At 34.5% G+C, this 13,105-nt stretch overlaps 2 protein-coding genes across 3 annotated transcripts; one reads left to right on the top strand and one right to left on the bottom strand.

Moving 5' to 3' along the window:
* Positions 1–5,929: 5,929 nt before the first annotated feature.
* Positions 5,930–11,643, top strand: LOC112019910 (25S rRNA (cytosine-C(5))-methyltransferase NSUN5). 2 transcript variants are annotated; one of them, XM_065774357.1, is made up of 13 exons: positions 5,930–6,334; positions 6,415–6,473; positions 6,568–6,618; positions 6,878–7,013; positions 7,226–7,308; positions 7,581–7,679; positions 7,874–7,927; positions 8,599–8,743; positions 8,995–9,056; positions 9,543–9,630; positions 10,445–10,528; positions 10,887–11,048; positions 11,221–11,643. In XM_065774357.1, exons 1-13 carry the CDS (start codon positions 6,127–6,129, stop codon positions 11,517–11,519), a joined length of 1,530 nt encoding a protein of 509 aa, XP_065630429.1. In that variant the 5' UTR covers positions 5,930–6,126; the 3' UTR covers positions 11,520–11,643. The 2 variants fall into 2 exon arrangements, with proteins under 2 accessions (XP_065630429.1, XP_023908221.1); XM_024052453.2 differs by having other exon boundaries at positions 5,931–6,334; positions 7,223–7,308.
* A 261-nt stretch (positions 11,644–11,904) lies between these two features.
* On the bottom strand, positions 11,905–12,807 carry LOC112019894 (17.3 kDa class II heat shock protein). Its single transcript, XM_024052441.2, has one exon. The coding sequence runs from the start codon at positions 12,630–12,632 to the stop codon at positions 12,153–12,155; it is 480 nt and encodes a 159-aa protein (XP_023908209.1). The 5' UTR covers positions 12,633–12,807; the 3' UTR covers positions 11,905–12,152.
* Positions 12,808–13,105: the final 298 nt, after the last annotated feature.

The following is a 13,105-nucleotide window of genomic DNA, read 5'->3' as shown; positions in this document are numbered from 1 at the left end:
CTTCCTAAGCCGAATTTTAACTATACTACTCTCCTCCTTATTGATCAAAAGAAAATAAAAATCCTTTAAGGGGTCCAAAGGATTTTGTCCCACATCCCTACAATTTTGCTTTTAAGACGGCATGTGGCTTACTCATTTCCTCTTAAGTGATGTATTTACTTTGACCTTCTCCAATCAATTTATAAGACTATTTACTTGTATTATTTAAACAAAATAAATAGCTTATTAAGTTTCTATGTAGGAACAGCTTATTTAGCTGAAACTGAAAACTTTTTGCTAAAAGTATTGTAGATAAAATTAAAAATTAGTTGAAATAGTATATTGAGACTCATGAATAGTACTAAAAAGTGCAATGTGATTCAAGAATAGTAGCAAAAATAAGCTAAATAGTAAAATAAATTGGTTTTTTAAGTCATACCAAACACAACCTAATAATATCATGTGACTAATGGTACATTTGTATAGTCTTTTAAATTACTACATGCTAAGTTAAAGGAAGTTTCCTCAGAACTGATTTAATGGTAAACTTTTTCCATTTACTAATATTCTTCCTACATTATGGATATGTTACTATACAATGGTACTGAGGCTGATCTAAGCTCATTATAGGTCAACATCAAACAAGGACAGTCCATTTCTTACCTCCGAAGTTTTAAGGCAACTTCTTCCCTTGCTTTCGCCTTTTCCATCATGGATGGTCCTCTGACCGAATGGCCTCTCGCTGACGATCAATTAAACTTTGAAATTGTTAAACTGGTTTAATGACTCTAATTAATGACGTTACTTTTTATAGGTTCAATAACTATAATATTATATTACCATATAAAGGATTAAAATCAAAACGGTATGGTTAATTATTATATTAAGTCTAATTCCAAACTGCCTGGCGTTAATAGCCTTTATTTGGCATCTGCGAAGTCGTAGTCCAATATTCCTCTAATCCAACAGATTAATTCATAAAAATTAATCCAACAGATTAAACCTTTTTCTTCGAAGCCTCATCCCACAGTGTATGCTTATGTTAATGGGTTTTCTAGATAAATTTTCTACTCTGGACCATTTTTTTTTCCCCTTGTCTTTTTCTAGTCTGCGTTGAACCCGGGGGAATGAAGAACATAATTGATGACAACTCCTAAGGCACACCATATCAGCTGACGTCAGGGGCGGAGGCACACATAAGCCCAATGTTAGCTTTAATGGTTTTTACTTTGAAATATGAACGTTGTTGTAAGACAATCAAAGGACCAAGGCAATTCTCATATGTTTTCTTTTATTATGAGTTACTCATATGCATCATACCATGTTTCTTTGTAACTCATTCCCTTTATAATATGACAAGTTTTACAATTACAATATTTTAGTTTCTCAAGTGGACTCACCCAACAAAACTCATATTTACTACTTAAAAAATTATCAAGCAGTCAATGTGTTGTTTCCTTTTATTTTTTCTAAGAAAGAAGAGTGCAATGTTCATACGTGTTCAAATGTGAAAGTCTACAGTGTAGCCTCTTTTTCTTTTTCTTTTTTTAATAAATTTGATAAAAGTCTATTGTATTTCTTAAACTGATTACTATCATTATTTTGCTAATTCTTTAATACACACGAGTAATGACTAATATGCAAATACATAATTCGGCCCCCCCAAGTTAAAAATCCTGGCTACACCCTTGGCTGACGTATTATCATTTTATCAGTTTATCACCAACACAAGGGTTTCATAAAATCATATAGTATAATATATTAAAGTTAAAGCTCAATTAAAAACCTAAATTAGTTTCTAATTACATTATAACATTGTGCTAAGTGTCTTTAATTATAATTGCAATCCAATTTAATAGCTAAATATGTATTAAAATTTTACCAAGTTTATATATATATATGTGTGTGTGTGTGTGTGTGTGTGTGTTAGTATATTTGCAAATATAAAATAGCTACTTATAACATAAATATAAGTTTATTTGAAACAAATAAAAAAAAAATTAGTTAAATTGTTATCTATGAAATTATTAATTTTAGTTTGTCCAACCACTATTTGTATTATAATAATAATAATACTATAAGAAAAAAAAATTGATAGCAAATGTTATTAAATTTTGTTGTGCTAAAGTTTAGTTTACGTTGATTAAATTTTGTTTAGATGAGAATGAAACCAAAGCGGAATCCTAAGTTCAACATAAATATAAATTTTATTTTTGTTATTCTATTTCTCCATGTATATTGTAGGAATAATAGGCCCAGTAGTGTGCATGTGTGTGTATATATATATATATATATTGGGACAGGAGCCCAATTCGAGGACGTCTAGTAGTCTGAGGATGGGTAAATGCTGTCATGGAAGTCCGCATTAGTGAATGAAGAAAAGGGGTCCAGTCATGAGGGTCCAGGAAGGTGGTTCAAGGAGGAATGCCTCCTCGGCTGAGCAAAGCAGATGTCAGAAGGTGTGGTCTGCCATCCAGAGTAATGTTTCGAGATATTCTATTGATAAGGATACACATCATGAAAGCATAGGATAAAGGGAAGTTATGAAATATCTAAGAGAAAGCTGCTACCATCGCATTGAATGCTTTATAACTAACTCTCTGGCAGCATTAATGTGGAAGTGATACCTGAACAGTAATTTTCAGCCTTACAGCTACTCCCAGAGACTTCAGGAAGGTGCTAATAGGACAAGGATCAACGCCAGAAACCTGATCTACACGTGGAGGGTAGAGATAAAAGAAGGAATATAGTATAAAAGAGAAATAATACCCTGAGGAAAGGGGATCGGAGAATTGAGGGACCTTGTAACCACATAAATTAGACTTGTAATCAAATCCAAAAGAAATATATACAAAAACTAATCTTCTCAGATTGTGCCGAGGACAATTTGTTTTGGGTAAAACTAGTTTATCTTTGCTTTCTTGCCATCTGGATCCACTATAATTGTTATCCAACTCATTAGAACTTAGTTTTTGAACTCACTCTCTACAAATTCATTGTATTTGGCTCTTTGAGCCTAAATCATTTTACCTTTTGGGCTTAGGAACCAAATTGTGCTCCTACATATATATATATATATATATAAATTTTGGTCAAAGTCAAATCAAACCTTTCTTTATACTTATTAAATTATTTTTTGGCTATTAAGTTTTTATATTAATAATAAATAACTAGCCTCATCACATGCACTCTGCAGGTGCGATGAGACTCTTTTTTTTTTTTTTTTTGAGTTTAATGTAATTTTTCAATTTGAATTTATCTATTGTTAGTAAGATTACACAAGAATGGATTTTTAAGAAACTAAAATTTAGGATTTGAAATTGAGTAAATTGCTGGGCTTAGTGTGTGCTAAGATTACACAAGAATGGATTTTTAAGAAACTAAAATTTAGGATTTGAAATTGAGTAAACTGCTGGGCTTAGTGTGTGCTAATTTTTAAGAAAAAAAAAATGTATTAAACATGCATGAGATATATTTAAATAGAGAGTGTGCTAATTTTTAGGGGAAAAAAAAAGTTTCTTTGCTAGTTTTTTTTTTTTTTTTTTTAATTTTGAATTTTGTTGAATTAAAATTTTAACCATATTTTTTATTTTTTAAGAATAAAGATTATCTAATTCGATTAGGAGTATTTTTGACATTTTTTGAAACCATAACTAATTTTCTGAATCCTCTTAATATATGAGGCTTTTTTTTTTTTTTTTTGAGGTTTAGATAGAAAAATGTATAGAGATATATAGAGATATATAAAGACTAGCATCATCACACGTGCTTCGTGCGTGCGATGAGACTATTTTTTTTTTTTTTTAAAGTTTTAGCCTCATAATTTTATATTTATAACCAATTTTTTTTTAAAAAAAATCATTGAATTATCCATTCAAAATATATGTAGTTCAGAAAGTATAATATAATTTTTGTTCAGAAGCTCACCAATTTTGACAGGAAAATGCTTAACCATTGAGAATAATTTAGTATATGAAACAAAAAAGAACAAAGAAGAAACTGAAGGAATATTGTGGATTTGTAGTTTTAGGGACCACAACGCTATAAAGGGGAAGAGAGGAACAAATNTAATCTATCTGAGGTATGTTCCGTTTGTTTTCCGTAACCCACCTCTGTTAAAATTAGGGGTAAATAGGTATTTTTGCTCACATTTTATATCTCTCTCCTCCCAAAACAAAAAATAGAACAAAAATGCATGAGAAACAAAATCAAAAATAAGTATTTGTCTCTCTCTCCATTCACACAAACTTTGAACATGAAGAATATGAAGAACCCACCAAAACCATCACCACAAAAAAAAAAAAAAAAAAAAAAAAAAAAAAAAAAAAAAAAAAAAAAAAAAACACCACAACACCTACACCACCACCGAACCACAGCAACCCACAAATCACCTACCACCACCACTACAGCATTAACACATCACAAACCCAAAAATTCCAACAAAATTTCCAACCCACAGAACCACAAACAACCACCAAGATCCACACCCATTGCCACTACCAAACCCATCGCCGAATCACTAGCCACCACTGCTAATCAAACACCACGACCCAAGACCAATCTTCAAAACCCAGAAACATCAATCAAACCCAAGACCCATAACCCACATGATATAACCATCGATCAAACCAAGAAACTACAGAAACATTGATCTAAACCCAAGACCCATGCGATATAAACCCAGAAACAACCAATCTTTAAGCCACCGCCGTTAGTCTTCTAGCCTCTGCCGTCGCCTTTGCCGTTGTCGTTGCCATTGCCACTGAGATAGACTTGGCTGACATGGGAGAGTCAATTACGACGACATTTGGCAAAACCCAGATCCAACACAACGTCATGCTCCTCCTCAAAACCCATACCCAACTAACACAGCCAACTCGTGCTCCTCCACAATCATCACCCAAGCCACCACGACCCAAAGCTACCGATGATCTGAATTGGAGTGTGAGAGATGAGAGAGACATGGATAGAACACAGAGAGAGAGAGAGAGAGAGAGAGAGAGAGAGAGAGAGAGGGGCAGAAAAAGCGTGAGGAATAAATTTTTGTGTATCTCGGAGAGTGAAAGATGTACAATAGAGTGAGGTTGGTGAGATCGGAGAGGTCGATTTCAAGCTCAGGGGTTGGGTTCACTGCTTCCATGTCTCATTGTGATATTCTCTCTCTCTCTCTCTCTCTCTCTCTCTTTCTCTCTGCTTATGTGTCTGCGTGAGGAATAAATTAATGTATTGAGAAGAAAATAAGTTAATGTGATGAGTAAAATTTCCTTTAGTGTTATTTTCTTTTGAGTGTGTTACAAAAATATAGTTTGTGATTTAAAGTGATTTTCGCCCAAACCACAGGTGAGTTATGTATAATTATCCCATTTATTTATTTAGAATCATTTAGAATGGAGTAAAGAATAAACTACTCCATTATTTTTTTGAAGTGAAAAACTTTATTCATAAAACCAAATTAATCCAGTACATTAGTTTGCAGTTGGTGAAGAGTGGGTTATTCACCAAACAACTTCATCATATGTTAGCTCAACTGGTAAAGTTTCTGATGGTTGTATAAGAGATTTGAGATTCAATCACTACCTACACCAAAAATCGATTGATGTCTTGGTCTAATGATAAGAGCTATCATTGGAAGTAGACGCTATAAGTTGAAACTCTCTTCAAAATATTTAAAAAAAAAAAAAAACTGCATTATATGTTCACTACCCCGATAATTGGATTATTATAATTGATATTTATTGCAATATAAAAAATATCTAATCAATAATGATGCTAAATTTGTAAAGTCATCTTACTAATGATGAAATAAAACACCCAAATAATCTTCTATATAGAGCCAGACAAAATGGTATTATCCAAATATTGAAATCAAACACTTTTAATTTTTGGTCCCAAATAAAGATAGAGCCAGAAATTTGTGTTTGGAGGGGGGGGGGGGGGGCACTTTTTTTTTTTTTTTTGGGTAGTGCCTGATGAGTTGTGAAACTAAAAAGAACAAAAATTGAAAATTGAAAAATGAAAACAGCTTTGTTTTTGGGGGAGGGGATTGGTTTAAAGCGTAAAAGAGGAACGTCGTCGTTTGGGAATCAAACGGAAAAGTAAAGCAGGCGAGCCCAAAACCCCAAAAGGCAGGGGAGAAAGTAGAAAGCGATGGCGGCGGTAGGGCGTGGGAAGACGCGGCTGAGCAACGGGGAGCGGTCGGCGTACTTCGCAAGGAGAGAGGCAGCGAAGGTATTAGGAAGTGTCCTCCAAGGCGATGCTCGTTGCCAAGCAGTGGGATCCATAAAATCTCTGATATATAGGCCTTGTATCAGAAACAAGAAGGCCACCTTCGCTCTCGTCTGCCAAACACTCAAGCGTATCTTTTATTCATTCTCTATTCCTATTCCTATTCCTTGGAATTAAATAAATATCATTATCACTTTTTTTGTTTTTCAGATCTTCCTATTATTAAGGATGTTTTGGATGCTGCTACCATTCTCAATGCCAAATGGAAGGTGGTATCAATTTTAATATTGAGCAGCATATGTTCTATCATCTCATCTCATCTCTCTAATTTACTTTTAATCTTTGGTGTTGTTGGTGTTGCAGAGGCAACTGGACTTAATTTACATTATCACATATGACATTCTTTTTGGCCAGGTACACTCTCACTCTCACTCTCACTCTCACATTGAATTCAATAGGACACAAGAAGATAACAATCAATACAATACAATACAATACAATAGAGATAAATCCATAGTCTATGATGCATGCTACATTTTATGTCCGTACTCTATTTTTAGCACTTTTATTCAACTCTTAAATGCTAAATATATCTGGTTCAGTCAAGTTATTATAGTGGATTAACAAATGTGCATATCATCATCTTATATTTGTGCCAACTCTTCTCACCCAGGCAGTTTCATTAGTTGGGGATGCGGAGAAATTTCTGATGCACCAGAAAGATGCTTTACAAACAGCTCTAGCACGCCTGTTAGTTAAGAAAAAAGTGAAGACCCCTCAAGATTTGGTGGATCTTTATCAAATTCCTGGTGTGTGTGTGTGTGTGTCCCTGATATACTTCATTTTATGTTTTAAGATAAGCATGTGTTTTACTGGTTTGATCTTCTCTCATGCTGCAGCTTCACATCAACTTGTTATGCCACTTAATCAGTTATCTGCCTGTTTCATTTTAGCCACTCAGATTGCACTACTTGTAAAGAAAATATTTCTAAACCAGGTTTGCTAATTTATGATGCAGAAGTTTCAAAGCCTCGTTATGTTCGTGTCAATACTCTGAAAATGGATGTTGATTCAGCCTTACTTGAATTAGGGCAACAAAACATGGTACTTTTTCCAATCTTTACATTTGTGGATTATGATATAGACTATGTTTTGCACTTGTCAACCAATGTTACACTTAAAACTGAAGAAACAACACAGGATACAATCAACTCCAAAATTCTTTGATAGTAACCGTGATGGCCTTACTTGTTCAACAATTACCATGTTTTTGATGCAATAATATATGTTTTGTTTTTATTGCTGGGATAATTATTTTTTTAGAGTTTCACTGTGTTGTGTTTTTCTTCATCACTTATGATTTGTGTGTTAAACAGGTTAAAAAGGATAACATGGTTCCTGACTTGTTGATACTCCCACCAAGTACTGACTTGCATAATCATCCTCTGGTCACGAATGGAAGTGTCTTTATGCAAGTAAGAGTTTGTTCAAGTCTGGTATTAAGATTTTTAAAATTAAAATAAAATTAAAAGCACCTTCATGTGATTTGGATTCTTATTTCATGGAAAAATAAGTATCATGCTTCCTTACCCCTGAAAAAATTTCCATGACTTGGGCAGCAGTTCTAATTTAACATTTTTTTGACTGAAATTGTGATCTTTTTGCACAGGGGAAGGCAAGTTCTATGGTGGCAGCAGCTCTTGATCCTAAACCAGGATGGGAGGTGAGTAATGCTTCTCATTTATATTGGTGAATGATGATTGAGTTTTTCACTCAAGGTATCGACTTATCTTATCTCTCACTTGCTTTGGTTTTAATATGTTGATGGAATCCATCGTTAACTGTTTACATTCAAATTCAGAATCCACAACTTCAATTTTCTTCGGCATTTTCTTTTTCTTTTTCAATTGAGAAGCCATGAAATACATAAGGACATGATCTGAAAACAAGTGTTTTGCTTCCCTTGAAAAAGAATGAAAAGAAAGAAACAAGTTTACCATTTAGAGTATATCAGTTAATACTAGTCATTTGCATAAATTTTTGTTTTTTTAAGAAAGTGAGTGGAAATTAGCTTATTTTGGATTCTGAATCATGATTTTCAACTTTTAATGCAAGTGTAATTTTGTTTTTATCCCTCCTTGTGTTCTTTGTTTGGTATGCCTTCTTTACTTGAGAAATATGTACATGAATTTAATTTTTATATAGGAAGATGCTAGTGAAAACCAGAAAACTAACACTTGTATGGTAAATAACTGTTTGAGAAGTAGTTTTCTCCATTTTCTATACACCTGCACTGCTATACATGCTTTAGCCGGTGAGGTTGAGAAAATGAGAAATCTTATTTTATTGTTGATGTGATGGTTTAGTCAATGTATAATTATATTTTCTTTGAAGGTTCTTGATGCATGCTCAGCCCCTGGAAACAAAACTGTCCACCTTGCCGCTCTTATGAGAGGAAAGGGGAAGATTATTGCATGTGAGCTGAATAAGGAAAGGGTTATACGTCTAAAAGTGACCATTAAACTCTCTGGTGCCTCTAGTATCCTTTTATGATCTTTCTCATAAGTGCCATTCTATTTTGTTTTATTTATTTGATATTTCTTTTCTGTTTCAAAATTGTTGAACAATCTGCAATCTACCAACTGTTATGTCTATTCATGATCATTGCGATTCATTTTTAATCTATTATTCTACTATGTTTAGAAGCATTTTTTTTTTTTTTTGGGTCAGTTTCTCATCCATTTCCACTCATCTAAAGCACAAAATGCTATTCCTTAACCTGGATTTTAGATATAGAAGTTCTGCATGGAGATTTCTTAAACTGCAATCCAAATGATCCGTCCTTTTCCAAGGTAAAGTATAATGTGCTGTGTCTTCACAGTTATGGTCTTTAGGTTCCACATGACCTATCGTGAATGTCACATATCAAACAAAAAAAAAAGGGGGCGGGAGGTCTACACCTTTAGTTGTTTGAATTCTTGGTTATAACTGAAACTTAGAACTAATCCGGTCTCTTAATTGAAGTTTGTATCATCAACAAAAGCTCTGGCTGGTTTTTGAAATTTTAGGGGCATTTTGGAAACCCAGACATCTTGGCATCTGGTTGGTTTATGCTTCTGTAAACAGCAGGCTTGGACTCTGACAAAGTTACTACCTATATTGCTGCTTTTGTTAACCACGAATAAGTTGGTTTTCACCTCTAATGCTCAACTTGGTTTTGACTAAAAAAATTCTGGCCAGATTTTGTCCTGAAATTTCCTAAAATTCCCTTTACTGCATCTACAAAATCACACTATCTTCTATTTATGTTTTTGCTGACAAGCAATTCAACATTGTAGGTTTGTGCGATTCTTTTGGATCCTTCATGCTCTGGTTCTGGGACAGCCTCTGTGAGATTGGACCATCTGCTCCCATCTAATGCTGCAGGTACTTATATTAGCCTCTTTGGATTTTTTTATTGTGTGATGTATAAATTCTTTTGGACTCATTTTAGCTTAGGTGATTTAAGACCCATTTACTAATCCAAAAAGATAAATGTAAGGTGCTAATAGTTGGCTGTTAGAAACATCATTGTAATTGTTAAGACTTTGAACAGGAAAACTTCTTGGCAACTTTGTCCAATCAATTGGGATGTAATGTTAGATAAACTTGCTATTTCTGTTTAAATTTTTTTTTTTAAATGGAAATTTTGTTTCATCTAAAAAAAATTTAATTGGAAATTTGGCCAATGAATCTAGCTCAAGTGACACTTTGTTATTTAGATAAAAGATGAGGTTATAGGTTCAAAACTCAATGGGGGTGCTTGTGTAACTTACCAATAAAAAAAAGAAAAAGAAATTGGTTTTTTTTTTTTTTTTTTTTTTTTTTAATTTTATATTTATTTAAATGAATTTTTACAGCTTTAGTTATTCATTCATATAACTGATTTGTTAAATGTGTCAATATATCCTTTATGTGGCAATAATGATTTTAAAATAAGTGATATTTACATTTTCAAAGATAATCTATTATTCTACTATGTTTTCTTATATGATCGAAACTGGTTCTGATGGTTGAACCACCAGCTTGGCCGGTTGTGATCGTTTTTTTTACAATTTTTGCTATTGAATGTGGATGAGTCTGATATAGTCCTGGCTCACATTTAATCTGGTCGAACTGGTCAGTTTGATCCAGTTGTTAAAACTATGGAGCACACTGCTACCCTCTATTTTTAATCGTAACTCCTAATTTAAATCTGCAGGTCATGCAGCTGATGTTACTGATACTGAAAGATTGAACAAGCTTGCGGCTTTCCAGAGAAAAGTGCTCATGCATGCATTATCTTGTAAGTTTCACTCAAAGCTTATATCCTTGCTCTCCTTTCCCAAAGTTTTGTATTTAGGCCACTGCTTATGCTCCATTAGGTCACTACATATACTCTTCCAAATATATGTCGGGACTCTCTGAGGTTTTCGTAACAAATTGCTTTCTCTTGAAATCTTAGCCCTGAGATTTGACCTCTTAATCAGTGAACAAGCATTAATTCTTGTAAATCTGCTAGATCATGAAAGAATATTCTTTGTTTCTTCTTTTCCCTCCCTTTGAGGATGATACTCCGCACAATTATGCTGTTTAACCCACGTTTTACAGTACTCTAAATGTATTTTTAAAAGGTGTTCTAAATACGATTATTCTGCTGGCAGTTCCTGCAGTTGAGAGAGTGGTTTACAGCACATGTTCCATACACCAAATTGAAAATGAAGATGTCATAAAATCTGTTCTTCCTCTTGCTGCATCATATGGTTTTCAACTGGCAACTCCCTTCCCCCAATGGCAGCGCCGTGGTCTCCCAGTTTTTGAAGGCTGTAAGTGCTGTTCTGTTTTAATGCCAATTTGTTTACCAAGATGGCATATTAATGCCCTATAAGCTGACTTCTATCAAGAAAATGAAATCTGATGATAATGTATTTGGTAGAGCGCAGAGATTACACCACCTCTGGCCAATATCTTTATACTGCTTGGTTCTTATGTTTGCAGTTCAACATCTTTTGCGAACCGATCCTGTTGAGGATGGAGAAGGCTTTTTCATTGCCTTATTTACAAAGAGAGACGACAAAAATCACTCCGAAGAGCAAGCAACCTGCAGAAATAATTCCAAATCTCTTACCAGAGACGGCTGCACCAGTAGATTTAGAAGTGGGAAGAAAAGAATTGTAATAAACTTTGCCCATACTAAATTGTTTCTGATGTGGTTGCATGCAAAACAGAGTAGGCGAAAAAGAGACAACTTCAATACTGGTGGCTCGTATAGACCAGTGACTACTGATTGCTCTTGAGATTTGAAAAATATCCAAGTTTTTGGTTTAATTATCTTTTCTAAAGATGAGGTATAGTCGCAGATAACTAATATGAATTTCTATCCCAGCGATTTTTTTAATACACACTGCCCCGCTTCCTGAATTTGTAGTACTCATTTTGCTTCTACAAATCTGCTGTGATTGTGCTCGGCAAGAATATTAGCTCAAATATGTTGCTCTGGCACCTAATGGATTAAGATTTTATGTTGCTCTTAGTTTTAGAACTAGGTTCCTTCACTTGTTGATTAGAATTTCATGTCATACTAACCCATGTGGGATTAGGCAGTTCCATTGTGAAGAAGGAAAAAATTGGGAACCATTTGCTACAAACAGATGTATAAGGAAAGTCTAGAAAAGCTCCAACTTGCCGAAAAACTATTGTAATTCTCATTACAAGAAGACAACATAGTATATTTCAGCAAAAAATACAGAAGATAACATAGCATACATGCTTCATTCATTCCTAACAAGCACAAATACAAGCATAACAAAACACACACCTAAACAAAAGCAAACAAACAGAGACTAGATGGATTGATTTATTCCCATATGATATGATAGACAGAGCAAGACCAGGAGAGAGTAGAAGTCCCATTATGATAGGAGTAATAATTAAGCAATCTTAACCTCGATAGTCTTAGGCTTCTTGGGTTCTGGAGGTGGCAACTTGTTGACAGTAACAGTGAGCACACCATCCTGGCATACAGCAGAGACAGCATCTGTGTTGGCATTGTCAGGGAGCACAAACTTCCTCATGAGCTTGCCGATCCTCCTCTCCATCCTCAGGTACTTGGTCCCTTCTTTCTCTTCCTCCCTCTTCCTCTCGCCACTTATCAAAAGCACATTGTCGTCCTCCACCTGCACCTTAATGTCCCCAGACTTCAACCCAGGCATGTCCACCACGAACACGTAGGAGTTTGGGTACTCCTTCACGTCTGCCGGTGTGGACGCCATCGCCTTGGCGTCGCGGACGTACGTGCGACTTGGGCCGTTCAAGGATGCCGAAGAAGACTTGTCGTCGCTCAGCTCCATCATCTGCTGCAGGGTTGACAACAGTGGGGATGATTCCAAACCCATGATTCTCAAATCCATTTTTTAATTTCTTGATTGAAAAAGAAAAGGATGCTAAAATTGTGTTTTGGAGCTAGATAATTGAATTTGGTTTGAAAAAGGAAGTGGTGGTGATGGCATTTTTATAGGTGAAGAAGAAAAAGAATGGGGGGAAAGTTCTAGATCGAGGGATATAGCTGGTAGCTTCCAGGAGGTTCGCATATATCGTAGCTAGGCTCTACACCAGTCCAGAACTTTGTGGAAGCTTCTCTGATTAAGTATATGTAATGTAGGAGAGGAGACAAACTAACTACCGTCTTTATTTCATTGACTCGTTAAAATTACTCCCAACTTTTCTTTTTTCTTTTTTAAAAAGAAATTTCAAAAGAAACAGATTGGCCATTAAATCTATTTATCTATTAACTATATAGAAAAGGCCATGCTTACACATTTGGTTTAGTGAGCTTTTTTTTTTTTTTTTTTTTTTTAACCGCTTCTACAGTGCCACTTTGGTT

This window comes from Quercus suber, unplaced genomic scaffold, assembly GCF_002906115.3.
Source record: "Quercus suber isolate HL8 unplaced genomic scaffold, Cork oak 2.0 scaffold_91, whole genome shotgun sequence".
Lineage (NCBI taxonomy): Eukaryota > Viridiplantae > Streptophyta > Magnoliopsida > Fagales > Fagaceae > Quercus > Quercus suber.
This window is presented reverse-complemented; position numbering and strand designations above follow the sequence as displayed.

Excerpts from the sequence above, each read along its gene's own strand:
- LOC112019910 (XM_024052453.2), top strand. The coding sequence starts at position 6,127 with ATGGCGGCGGTAGGGCGTGGGAAGACGCGGCTGAGCAACGGGGAGCGG. Across the intron at positions 6,335-6,414 it reads CGTCTGCCAAACACTCAAGC|ATCTTCCTATTATTAAGGAT; the intron begins GTATCTTTTATT and ends TTTGTTTTTCAG. Across the intron at positions 9,631-10,444 it reads GCTCCCATCTAATGCTGCAG|GTCATGCAGCTGATGTTACT; the intron begins GTACTTATATTA and ends TTAAATCTGCAG.
- LOC112019894 (XM_024052441.2), bottom strand. The coding sequence starts at position 12,632 with ATGGATTTGAGAATCATGGGTTTGGAATCATCCCCACTGTTGTCAACC.